The sequence below is a fragment of the Tasmannia lanceolata genome, unplaced genomic scaffold (assembly GCF_043159265.1).
Source record: "Tasmannia lanceolata isolate RefF3 unplaced genomic scaffold, GAP_Taslan_0.1 ptg000006l, whole genome shotgun sequence".
Classification (NCBI taxonomy): Eukaryota; Viridiplantae; Streptophyta; class Magnoliopsida; order Canellales; family Winteraceae; genus Tasmannia; species Tasmannia lanceolata.
In genome coordinates this window covers 8,345,389-8,358,248 of record NW_027518683.1, presented here as the reverse complement: position 1 = coordinate 8,358,248, position 12,860 = coordinate 8,345,389, and the positions used below count along the sequence as shown (strand labels likewise).

Below are 12,860 nucleotides of genomic sequence, written 5' to 3'. Positions count from 1 at the left end.
AGATGAGATCTTAAACGATATAGGAGATATTTGGATTTTTGTATTTTAGGGTTTAAGAACACAAAAATAATAATTGAAGAACTAGTGACTTACTTGTTTATGGCGATTTGAGAGGAGAATAGAAATGAGAAAATGAGTGGGGATTGAGAAGAATGGCTCCAAGCCACCAAGAAGAGGGAAGAGAAGAAGTCCAAGCTTCAATAGCTTCTTTTGCAAAAACTTTAATTCCTTATTCAATATTCAAAAGTCTCTTACATTGCTTTCATAAGATGTATTTATAAGAAAAAAGTCCCTAGAAGATAACTTAAAGTTAAAAACTAATCTCAATCATTCATCTAATCTAAAGTAAAACTATATAAAGATAAAAACTTACCTAAAATAGTAATCCCGTAATAGATCTGTACCACTTCCTAAAAGCACTCATAACTTGCTCAAATCACATCCAAATCATGTGATCTTGGGCTCATTAGATAGGTAATTGAAAAACCTTTCTAATAATACCAACAACACGTCAAATGGATGCGATTTGATGCCTAAAAAGGAGGCTACAAATAAAATGACGAAAATAGAAGATAAATAATAAAAAAAAGGACGCCCATGTCCGTGGCCCATGATAGAGTCTCCACCATCAGTTTCGTCCACGTCTGCGCTTGTAAACCTTGAATTTTTTCGCATTGTTGTTGTTGATGTCCCCATCATTTGCTTTCTAGATGTTAATGTTTTTTTTACTATGATCTTGTCTATAATTGCACTACAATGTTCTATTATTTAGGCTATTGATATTGGCACCATCACTAACTCATCTTTTCTTTTCTTTTTTAATTGGCTTCCGAGAGTTTTTTGGGGAATTGTAATAACATTTGACAGCTGGGTAAATAATATAAGACAAGGTGATGTAGGGCGATTATCAAAACACCAATATCAGTAGCCTTCTTTTATTAGGTACAGATTGGTATAACATTCGTTCATGTTTAGCTGAGAGTATGTGAATATAGTGGTCTTAAACTGACAAAATGTCCTAAAACTTGAAATGGAAGAATGACAGCTAAATGTGGATATCAATAGCCTGGTAGTGCCAATATCAGATAGCAATAGCATGATTGCACTATAGTGTTGTATTTTTTAGGCTATTGATATTGGCACCACCACTAACTGATCTTGTCTTTTCTTTTTTAATTGGCTTCCGACAGTTTTTTTGGGGAATTAGAATAAAATTTGACAGCTGGCTAAATAATAAAGGACAAGGTGATTTTGTGCAATTATCAAAGCATGGTAGTGCCAATATCAGTAGCCTTCTTTTATCATGGTAGTGCCAATATCAGATAGCAATAGCATGATTACACTACGATGTGGTATTTTTTAGGCTACTGATATTGGCACCACCACTAACTCATCTCGTCATTTCTTTTTTATTGGCTTCCGAGAGTTTTTTTGGGGAATTAGAATAAAATTTGACAGCTGGCTAAATAATAAAAGACAAGGTGATTTTGTGCAATTATCAAAGCATGGTAGTGCCAATATCAGTAGCCTTCTTTTATCATGCTATTGCTATCCACATTTATCTGTCATTCTTCCATTTCAAGTTTTAGGACATTTTGTCAGTTTAAGACCACTATATTCACATATTCTCAGCTAAACTTGAACTAATGTTATACCAACCTGTACCTAATAATACTAATTAATATACTTAAAATGCATCCCTATGAAATTGGAAAAATCTATCGGCGTTCCGCTAATTCCGTACCAGTCCTATACTGGTGTTACACTCAAACTTCTTAACCATATTTATAGTATCAGTGCTGGGTCCTCGTGTTTGTGTTATTTTTATGCATTTGTAATTATGATTTTGACAATTTTCTATATGTTGTGCCGAGTGGATGTTGCATGCCTATAGTTTTTCATACTTTTTTTTTGAATGGCAATAATTTTCATTAAAATCAAAGGTGAGACCGAGATGGTCAATACATAAAACTAACACAAGCAATTAACATATTGACAAGAGAGCATAAACAAGATAAAGCAAAACTTCTAGGGCTAGGTAATCAAACATCTTTTAGCGGACCTTCTGATGTGCTGGAAGACGATCGACGAGACTCCCACTCGTTCTTGGATCTCATCAAAGAATTGGGCGAATCTCCAGGGATAAACATGGAAGCCTCTAAGCCATCGTATCGCATTGAGGGAGTCCCCCTCGACCACTATTCTCTCAAAGTTTTTTTTATCTAATAATTTTATCTCCTGATGTACGACGAACACGTTCACCTCGCTGGCATCTGTGACCTCTATGGGGCCTGCAAACGCCCAAATCACGGTCCCAATCTCATCTCTTAGAACACCTCCAATACTGGCGGGACCTAGATTTCCCGTACTGGATCCATCGAAATGGAGCTTCAAACAGCCATGGGCTGGAGGCTCCCAATCCTGCAATGTCACAGGACATTGCTCTGCGCTAAAGCAAACCTCTTTCCATGCATTCCATAGGTCGAAAGCATACACGAACCTAAAGCAAGGTAGAATCTTCTCCCAGGAAATTGCTAGGGCGATCACTTTGAAGAAAAGGAAGGACGATGACTTTGAAAATCCTTTGAAAACTCTAGCATTCCTCTCTTTCCATGGCACCCAAATGGTTGCTAGATAGAAACATTCCAAAGGATCTTTCATTTTTTTCTTCCATGGCATTGCTGACCATCCATCCAATAAGTCTGCAAGCTAAGATGTGAACACCCAAGACATCTCAAATTTACTTAGATGCTACTCCAAACCTCCCTGGATAATTTGCAATGAATAAAAATGTGGTCAACCGACGCCCGAACCTCTACACCAAGGGCACAATGATCAATGATCGGCATCTCCCGCTTTTGTAGGAAGTTAATCATGTGGATCCTTTCAAGTAGAGTAGTCCAATCAAACGTACATACCATGCGTGGTGCCTGGGTAGTCCACACTCTAGCTACTTTGGAGAGCACATGGCAAGACACAAATGTGGTGATAGATAGATTTGATAGTGAACACCCCAGAAGAATTTTAGTTCCAAACCCTTTTATCCACTCCGGATTGCTTAACGTAGCACCCTTCTAGCGTCTCGGGAAACTTGGCCATTGACTGTAGTTCTCTATTGAAGAATATCAGCCTCCACACGACCCTACCGTCTCTCCGATCAAAACTGTCTTTCACTAGGACCTCCTTTTGCACCGCTATTAGGAACATGTCAGGGAATAGATCCTTTAAGGGGAGCTGAGAGCACAATTTATCTTGCCAAAACCTTATCCGATCCCCTGAATAAACTCTGAATCTTGCTCCTTCCGCAAACTTGTGTTCCTTCCGCAAACTTGTGTATGAAACGCATAGTGTATCTCCACATTGTTACCACTGGTTGCCTAAAGCCACTGATCTGGAGTGGCACCATACTTGATCTTTGGCCCAAAGCTGTGTTTCCTCCTCACCAAACCTCCATAGCGATTTTCCTAGAGGAGCTTGGTTCACCTCCTTTATCTTCTTATACCCAATCCTCCGCCCTTAATAGGTTTTTGCATACTTCCTCCCAACTAACCAAGGTGATACTTCGCTTCTCATCTGAGATACCCCCCACCCAACTCACAATAGTAGTTTTCGATGAATTTGCTGTAAATGCTTGACTATGCGTATGTGACATTTGAAAATGGTCAATTGGTAGATTGGGATGTTCGCTAGCACCACCTTAACAAGGCTTATTCTGCCACCCATTGATACTAGATTCCGCTTCCAGGTATCCAACCTCATTTCTTTATTTATTTTTCTCTTTCTTTCTTTTCTAACTTTTAATCAAGTCCGCATCTTGTGTTTATCATGCGTTCGTTTGTTGCCATATGGGACCATCGATTTCTTTGCACACATATTGTTATTATTATTTTCTCTTGTGATCATTAATGGCCTTTTCTTATTTGGGACTTTGAGAAGTTAGTATATATAGAGATTTCTTTAGGATGACTAGCGTGACATCTTTAATTGTATAGTTTATGCTAGGGGTGCAATTTGGTTTGTTTTTTTTTCTTTAGTTTTTTCCCCACGTTTTCGAATTTTGGCCAGGTTAAGGTCTAATCTAATTTGGTTTCTGACGAGGCTTGGGCTACTATTTTGGACTTGAGATGGCATATTGGGCCTCTAGAGTACAGAGGTAAGTGACTGATCACAACCAAGATAAAGAGAAAAAAGAATATGGAGTCAAGAACAAGAAAGAGATTAAGACCAAGGAAAGAGATGGAGATCAAGAAATAGATCAAATTAAGAAAAGAGATCAAGGTAAACAAAAAGAAATATATTAGTAGAATGGGGGCATTTTATGAACACAACTGAGGGGGAGCGGTTTATGAACCCATTCGAGAGGGGGTGGGAAGGAAGGGGAGGAGTCGTGGGGAAAAGAGAAATATGACTGCATAGACCAAGAGGGAAGAAGAAAGAGGGGAAAGTGGGGTTGAGAAATTGAGAAGATGGGGGGAGAGGAGAGAGGGATGAAAGTCGACCAACGTGTGGTTCGTTTTCACATTTTTTCCTAGATTAGGGTCTTATGGTGGGTGTGATGGGTATTTATATAGAGACCCGTTTTTTATTAAGTTGGTGGACCCTAGTTTGTTCATTATAGTGGACGAAAAATAAATATAAGGGGTCTAGAAGTTTCAACCAGTAGGATAAATGAGTTAGGATGGGCCCCATATCTAGACTAAATAAAATGCTAAAAAATAAAAAAAATACTACCTAAAGCAATCTTTCTTCAAAGTTTTGCAATAATATTAAAAACGCCCATATTCAATTACCTATCTTTCATTTTAGTCCATGTGACTGGTGGTAATTGTTTTTGACTTTTCATCCACAATGTTGCCGAAAGCAGTTGCTTAGCATCAGGGTGTGTAGAAAGCTAGTGTGCAAATGAAGTATATTTTCCATTAAATATGTTCCTCTTTTTCCTGGTCCTGTTCTCTTGGTACATGCCACTAGATATATTGTGGTGGCTATCACTAAGGACTGCCTAGGTAAATTGATTACCTTAGCTGTGTATGATGAGGAGTAGTAATAGGGGTTTGGATATTTTGCTTGTGGGTGGGAACTAGACTAGTTTGTTTTCTTGAACCTGTTATAGTTGCCACAATATGTTTTCAGAATTACTGTTTGTCTTAATTTTTACATCCCTCTTGATTTTCAGCCAATATGTCATTGTAACGGCCGGCATTGTTACATCTTGCAAGATGCTTGCATCCCTCTTGTGGTTGGAAGCCAGATAAGTTGGTTTTCTTTGACCTGCCGGGGTCATCATTCTTCCCTCTTCCCTTGGGTTCTATATCCCTCTTGATTATCTGCCAATATGTCGTTGTAATGGCTGTCATTGTTACATCTTGCGTCATGCTTGCTTCTACCTTAGGTTTAAAGCCATGATTGATTGTTGAGTCTCTTTTGGATTTAGTTGCAAATAACTGGATGCCACATGGTGGAGTGTCAGATTTAAAACAAGGACTGTGGATTGAGAAGTCCCTGGAGTCTCTGTTAAGTACTTAAGCCCCGATGAGGAGTGGACAATCTACAAGGACTGTGGATTAAGACATCCCTGAGATGAATACACGTGAATGCACAATGAGCATCCTCATTGGCCCTTTTTGTAACAATTGGATACCACACTTTCGTCTCATATCATCACCAGCATCTCTCTCTCTCTCTCTCTCTCTCTCTCTCTCTCTCTCTCTCTCTGCACGTAATAATTGATGAGTTGTAGGGTTATCTTATTTTTATTTTTGTAAAGTCAGTTTTGTGTACTAGTCTACCTCACGCTCTAGTTCAAAACAATTTCATCCTGAGGGTGCCACATTTGGACAGGGCTGCCATGAGATTTGTTGTTGACACAGACACATCAAAGCGTGGTGTAAAATGGTGGGCCCCACCCGATGCATATGTTTAAGTGGAGTTGGTGGGACCACCCAATCAAAACATGGTGTAAAATGGATCTGGGGTGTAGATGGCGGGCCTCACATGGGTGTAAAATGTTGAGCCCCACATGAATGGGTTTGAGTGGAGATGGTGGGTCCACTCATGGGTGTAAAATGGTGGGCCTCACCAAATGTATGTCTTTGGGTGGAGATGGTGGGCCGCCCCAGCCACAAAGAATGGGATAAAATGGTGGCGCTACCATATCAAAACATGATGTGTATAATGGTAAGTTCCACCCCGCCTATGATTCTATGCATGGTTATCAATACATGTGGTGAAAATGGTGGGCCTCACCGATTGCTAGGGGTGCAGCCCGGTTGATTTTTTGGAATTCAGGTTGAGCTTTTACCATAAAATTAATTTGGGTTCGGGTTTATCCCAATTCACTTTTTAGTTTTTAGCAATTGCTCAACCAAACCCGATCCAAGTTGCAGCCATTACTGTGTGAGGTGTGAAAAATCCACAATTAAAAAATTTCAATTAAAAATTTCCTTGAAAAATGAATGACAAAGGAAAGATTCATGCTTAGGATATATTATAAAAGTGTATGTAGGGGTGCAACTCGGGTCGGGTTGGATCGGGTTGAGGCCAACCCTAACCCAACCCGAGATAGCATTCTGTCAACCCTAACCCGACCCAACCCAACCCCAGCATCGGGTTGAGGATGGTCAACCCTAACCCAACCCGCTTCCAAATCGGGTTGGGTTGGGTTTGGGTTCATCTAGGGCCAAAGTGGGTTGGGTTCGGGTTCATCTACCGGCCAAATGGCAAAAAGAAGAAAAAAACATAACCCTAAGTAAATCATGATAAAATCGAAGGATGGAGGTCGGGTTCGGGCCGGGTCGGGATACTAAGGCCTCAACCCTAACCCAACCCAAATTTAAATCGGGTTGGCTTTTCCCAACCCAATCCGAGAGAAAAGCAACCCAACCCGAGCCAAAATCGTGTTGAACCCGTCGGGTTTGGGTTGAGCCCGACCCAAGTTGCACCCCTAAGTGTATGATATAATGTACTACAGTTATAGACACGGGCATACACGCATCTATTCCCCAGTACAACATTTGGAGTTTCATAACCTAATAAAACAATAATATATGCATAATTTTCGAAGTAGTATCTCCAATATTCGTATTCAATAATGCACATGACAATTATAGATTTGGATTAGTGCCGAGCGTAGTTGCGCAACACACGGGTGTGGTGTTTGAGACCATTGATCTTGTGGACCATCACGAGATGTAGATCTGCTATTTGTAAGTTGGAATCATTGTATTTACTGTCTCCCAAGGGCATTGGGGCCAAAACAAATAGTAACTAAGATTAGCGAACGAGGCAGCCTGGTAGTGAGAGCTCATTTGCGTCTTATGCATGGCCTTGTTTTTTTTCCCCCGTTCTTCAGCTTCCATTTATGCTTTAGCGTTTTATATCACGTATTGTGAACTATATCCTGATCAAATACTTACATTGAATATTTTTAATTCAATGATTCTCATGTTGTTCTCATATTTTAAAACCTTTTTGTGCAGGTTTTATGAAGGTGTTGTTGATTCTTTTGATAAATCTAATGGAAAGCACACAGTAAGATGGGTCACATCGATGCTGGATTGCCTTTGCTATAATTTTTTAATTTTATTTCGAAAGTTATTCTGCATGATTTGATTATTATCATTTTTATAGATTCACTATCTTGATGATGAGGAGGAGGTGTTGATGCTCAAAGATGAGAAATGGGAGTTTCTTAAAAGTTTCACTGCCAAGGCTGAGGTTGGTTTGTGCTGCCTAGTTCTTGATTAGTTTTGGCTTATGCTTAATATTCTTCCTCTCTGCTAATGGACTTTGTTTTCAGGTTCCATCAGGTCCTAACTCTTCTGAAATGTGAGTGTCTACTTTCTTTGCCAAACCATGTGATGCTTCAGTTGCCATTTGGTGGATGTTATTGATATGTTTAGATTTGTTACGTTTGGGCTCTGAGCAGTCATCTGAATATTTTCACCTTTATTGGAATTGCCTTGCCTCATGACTTTCATACTTGTGGTTAACTAGTTGAGTTTCTCTTTGGGACTTACAGAAGGAGCTTACCTTGCCTCATAACTTCGTACTTGTGGTTAACTTGTCGAGTTTCTCTGTAGGACTTACACAAGGAGCTTACCTTTCTGTCTTATAGTTTTCTTTTGAAAGGCTAATATGGGGGTTTAATTGCTTTTGTTACGTAGCCGTGGTCTTAGTTCCCTTCCTGTTTTTGTTTGGAAAATGAAATGTTGTCATAAAATGACACATAATTCCTTGAAAAATTGTATTATCTTGCTGTTTCAAAATGGTTCCTGTTTTTCTTCTTCTATTTCTCTCATCCCCCCGTCTCAAGAATGCTTCCCTTTGTTGTCGTTGTCATTTCATATTTATCCTAGATTGAACCAAGGTAATTTCGGTTTCATAATGCGTTTCGGTCCTTTCTAGAACCGAAATTTCGGCAACTCTGGGACGATCAATCAATCAATCTGACGAGAGAACCGGATTGAATAATTTGGTTTGTGCCCCGGGGACTCTTTCCAATATTTGATGGACTGCTGCTATATGCTGTTGGCTCGAGAAGATGGATAAGTGTGAGAACAATTTCATAACTTGTCCTTATCTCCTCATGCTGCAAAAGGCCAGTTCAGAAACAGAGGAGCTCAAGTCACCCCTGGGCTGAAATTTCAAAATTTTGTCCGAAATCCGACGAAATAAAGTTACGGCTATTTTTTCTCCTATAAAATTTCGACTGAAAATACCGAAAATTCGGGAAAATATTAACTAATTATCAAAATCCAGGTTTTGGGTGAAATCCCTTAAATTTCAGACGAAATTTTAGGATAAACGAAATTTTGACCAAAATTTTGAAATTTCGGCAGAAATAAATTACGATTTCGAGTATCATGAATTTCGATTTCGTTGTCAACTGAAACCCGAAATTTTGGATTTCGGTCGAAATTTAAAACCTTGGATTGAACATTGTGTTTCGTTTCGAAAAATATACTACAAAATTTGTTAAAAAATTTAAAAAGTGAAAAATACTTGCACACGTTTTACCACTTAAAACGTCTGCCAAATTTATCCTGCTATTCTCACAATTCACAATAAAAAATTATGAATTAGTTTTATAAAATTGGTTCTTAATGAGCCTATAATTAATAAAAAAAAAAAATGAAATTGGCATGCTTGGAAGTGTATGGTTGTACTTTCTGAAATTCAATCCTTGAGCTCACTGGGTGGCTTTCCATTGTTGTGGAGATGGTTATGTTCTGACAAATCTGTTTGGCTATTCTTATGCCTGTATCTAATGTACAGGCCACAAAAAAGGAAAAGAAACAGAAACTTGGATTCATCTACGAAGCAAGCAAAAACATCTACACCATTAAAGAGGTAAGTTATGCATTCTTATCTCGGTATTCATTTCTGCAGTAATTTTTAGAGATGTCTAAAATGTAAATTGCTATTCCAGGGGGACAGCAACTTTGGCCAGTAAATCCATTAGTGGTAGTACAAAAACTGGTGCCAAAGTGAAGGATGGTGCAACTAAATCTGACTGTAAGTTGAAGAGTGACACTGCTAAACTTGGCAGTGAATCTAAAGATGGCATTCCCAATTCTGGCAATAAATCCAAAGAGGATGCTCTTAAAATTAGTCCCAAGTCCAAAGATGATACCAGTAGTAAATCTAAGAATGACACACCTAAAGGCGCCGTTAAATCCAAAGTTGATTCACCTAAAACTGCTGGCAAACACAAGGACTCAAAAGCTTGCAGCAAATCGAAGGTTGATACCCCAAAAACCGGTAAATCCAATTTGATCGTTAATTCTGCAAAGGGGAAAGAAGGCTCGTCAAAGGGGAAGAAGACTATTGAGGATCTTGCTAAAGGGAAATCAAGTCCAGCAAAAGCTATGGAAAGTGAGGTGCAAAGTGGGAAGGGGAAGAAGACAATTGGGGATCCTGCTAAAGGGAAATCAAGCTCAGCAAAAGCTATGGAAAGTGAGGTGCAAAGTGGGAAGGGGAATAAGGCAATTGGGGATCCTGCTAAAGGGAAATCAAGGTCAGCAAAAGCTATGGAAAGTGAGGTGCAAAGTGGGAAGGGGAAGAAGGCAATTGAGGATCCTGCTAAAGGGAAATCAAGTTCTGCAAAGGCTCAGGAAAGTGAGGTGCAAAATGGGAAGGGGAAGAAGGCAATTGAGGATCTTTCTGAAGGGAAATCAAGTTCAGGAAAGGCCCGGGAAAGTGAGGTTCAAATTGGGAAGAAGCGACGACGGCAAAGTGGAAAATAGTTGTCTGTCCTGTCATCCTCAAGTTAATATATTTATTTTTGTCATCCTTTTTTTTCTGGCTTGGGAGGCATGCTCCTGTTGTTTCAGCCGCACCGCTCTTCACTGGCCAAATAGTTGGCACTTTCATGTTGACATTCCAAGAACCATGAATGGCTAGTGATCTCAAATTTGATGATGGGGCTTTTGTGAGGTTTGGCATTCAATTCTTAGGTTATATATCTGTCTTGAAGTTGCAAAGTCATATTAATACGGCTTCCCATGATGCTTTTACTCCTCTTTCCTAGTATTAATGGTACCTAACACTTAGCTGGTTTATGGTTTCAATGGAGGAAAATAGTAATAAAGAAGACGATGGCTTTTAGGCAAGTATGGTCAATTGCTGTTGTGAACACTTTAATTGGGTGATCCTAGTAGCACGGTCCATCAATCCTCATTTGGGATTCTCCCTAGTTATGTAAAACCCTTGATTTTGTTAGTTCCTACTCTAATGGATGGGTTGTCCCTTCTCGATTGCACAATCATGTCTCCGTATGGGACCCAAAAATTGTTAGGTAGCATTGATTTGTGTCCTGGAGTGCTTCACTAGTTGAATCCTCTTCCCTAGTTGAATCCTTGCCTTAATGCAGACGTGTGGTGGAATTAAGCTGTAATGCTTCTACTAGTTGTTAGGATTGAAAACAAATCATAATCGCCACTTTATGTATTGCTAGTACTTTCTTTTGAATAGCTTGTTTCAAATCTTTGTACATTGTGAGTTTTGTTCTCTCTTACCATTGAGTGACAAGCAGAGTTTCAACAGAGCATTTTGCCACGAGGGCTTCATACTTTAGTCTTAATATATTTTAACACAGCCACTCTAGCTCATCATCATTCCTTATCTTGATTCTGAGTATTTTATTCCATCCCTTTTCCAACAATTTCCCTAAGCAAAAGTCTTCGTTAGGTCCTTGAATTTCTCTTTCTTTCGAGTCATGGTCATCTATGACGTACCGCTTGTATTTCTTCTGTTCTAAACCCAATTTAAATAGCTCCTGGGCTTGCAATTTGAGATAACTTATAGCAAGCGTAATCTTCTTGTTCTACCTCGGCACTTGACAAGTATCCTGTGCTCTTCTATTTCTTAACGACGAAGGGATACCAAATGGGCTAGTAGAATCTAACCATGGGTGCACTGGCTTTCTTATCCTAGAATTACTTATTTGTAAGGTATGTCCTTATCATAGAAGACCATTTTGGTTACTATTTTAGAAAACAGGATAATCAATTCGAGATTATGAGCAAGGTTTCTCTATCTTTATAAACTAGGGAGAGAACCCGTGCAATGCACAGGACAAGAAGGAAAAAAAGTAAACGACATCATGTACAGGTGATATGATAAATAAGGTATAAATAAACGAGTTTTTATATGATGCCCGACCGTCAAGTAGCGTAAAAAAGGTCTCTAAATAAACATGCCTAGAATCTTAATTTGTATATAGAACATGCCCTCTCTGTGAAAAATTATAAGTGAAACATGAAATGAAGATGTGCAAAACCCATAAAAAGTTGGAACTTGAATTTTACTCATTCCTACAGATATTACCTGCTATAGAAGCCCGAGAAAGAAAGTTCATGGAATAGAGAGAGCCAGTTTCCTCTTATCTTTTCAGAAGACCAGCTTAACAACAAATTAGATTTTGAGATTTGAATTTATGGTTAAAACTTAAAACTACAACTTCCTACAATCATTCTATTGATGAAGTCAGTTGTTGGGTAATCTGTAATAATATGCAGCCTAACATCATCACATCCAATGAGCCACTGGCAATTCACATTAAATTATTTTGCTCTTATTTCTCATAAAATGTGATTAATTTGGTATCATGCGATTATTCCTGCAATAATTTCCCTTCTTCAGAGCATGTTACTTTGATAGCGTTTAAGACTGAGGTGGGAAATCATATTAGATTTTAATACTGTCTCAAGTAATTGTTCTTGCCATGTCCTGTCTAAACATTTAGCAACTGGAATGCATGATATCTCTGTTGTAATGGGAAAGACAAAGTCTAACAGCATATTTAGGATGTACATGATCCAACTAATATCTTAAAAAATGGAAGTGGGAAGAGTTGCTTTCAGTGACAAATCCCAAACAATCGTGAATAAATAAAATCTCGAAATCTTTGCAATTTAAAAAGATCGCCGATAACTAAACGAAGGAGGGAGGGAGATTCAATAGCAATAAAAATTTTTGGTCAAGGAGAGTTAACGTTTTTATGGCTTTAATTAACCTTGGCCACCCTAAATATTTGGAAAGAGGAGAGATTTAGGGAATAGCAATAAAAAATTTCGGTCAAGGAGAGTTTAGCATTTTTAAGGCTTTAATTAACCTTCGCCACCCTAAACATTTGGAAAGAGGAGAGATTTAGGGAAGGAGAGGTTTGGAGAGAATAGAATTATCTTTTTCAAGTTTTTTAATCCAAAAATGGGTGGTAACTGGTAACTACAGTGAAAGAGGAAACCGACTCCTTATTTGATAGAGTAAGAAATTCTTTGGGGATTTAATGCCGAATTTTTAGAGAAAGTGCTTTGCGAATAGTAATCTAAAGTGATTTCGCATGCCACCTTAGGATT

The 12,860-nt window shown here is 38.7% G+C and overlaps 1 protein-coding gene across 4 annotated transcripts in view; it reads left to right on the top strand.

Moving 5' to 3' along the window:
• LOC143879538 (sister chromatid cohesion protein PDS5 homolog D-like) overlaps positions 1 to 10,436 on the top strand; it is a 40,548-nt gene extending 30,112 nt beyond the window's left edge. For all 4 annotated transcript variants that reach the window (XM_077381972.1, XM_077381968.1, XM_077381969.1 and 1 more), the window contains 5 exons: positions 7,479 to 7,530; positions 7,630 to 7,716; positions 7,799 to 7,827; positions 9,277 to 9,351; positions 9,431 to 10,436. In XM_077381972.1, the coding sequence (XP_077238087.1) occupies positions 7,479 to 7,530; positions 7,630 to 7,716; positions 7,799 to 7,827; positions 9,277 to 9,351; positions 9,431 to 10,247 (1,060 nt within the window). In that variant the 3' untranslated portion in view covers positions 10,248 to 10,436. The remainder of the gene's footprint in view (positions 1 to 7,478; positions 7,531 to 7,629; positions 7,717 to 7,798; positions 7,828 to 9,276; positions 9,352 to 9,430) is intronic.
• The last annotated feature ends 2,424 nt before the right edge of the window (positions 10,437 to 12,860 follow it).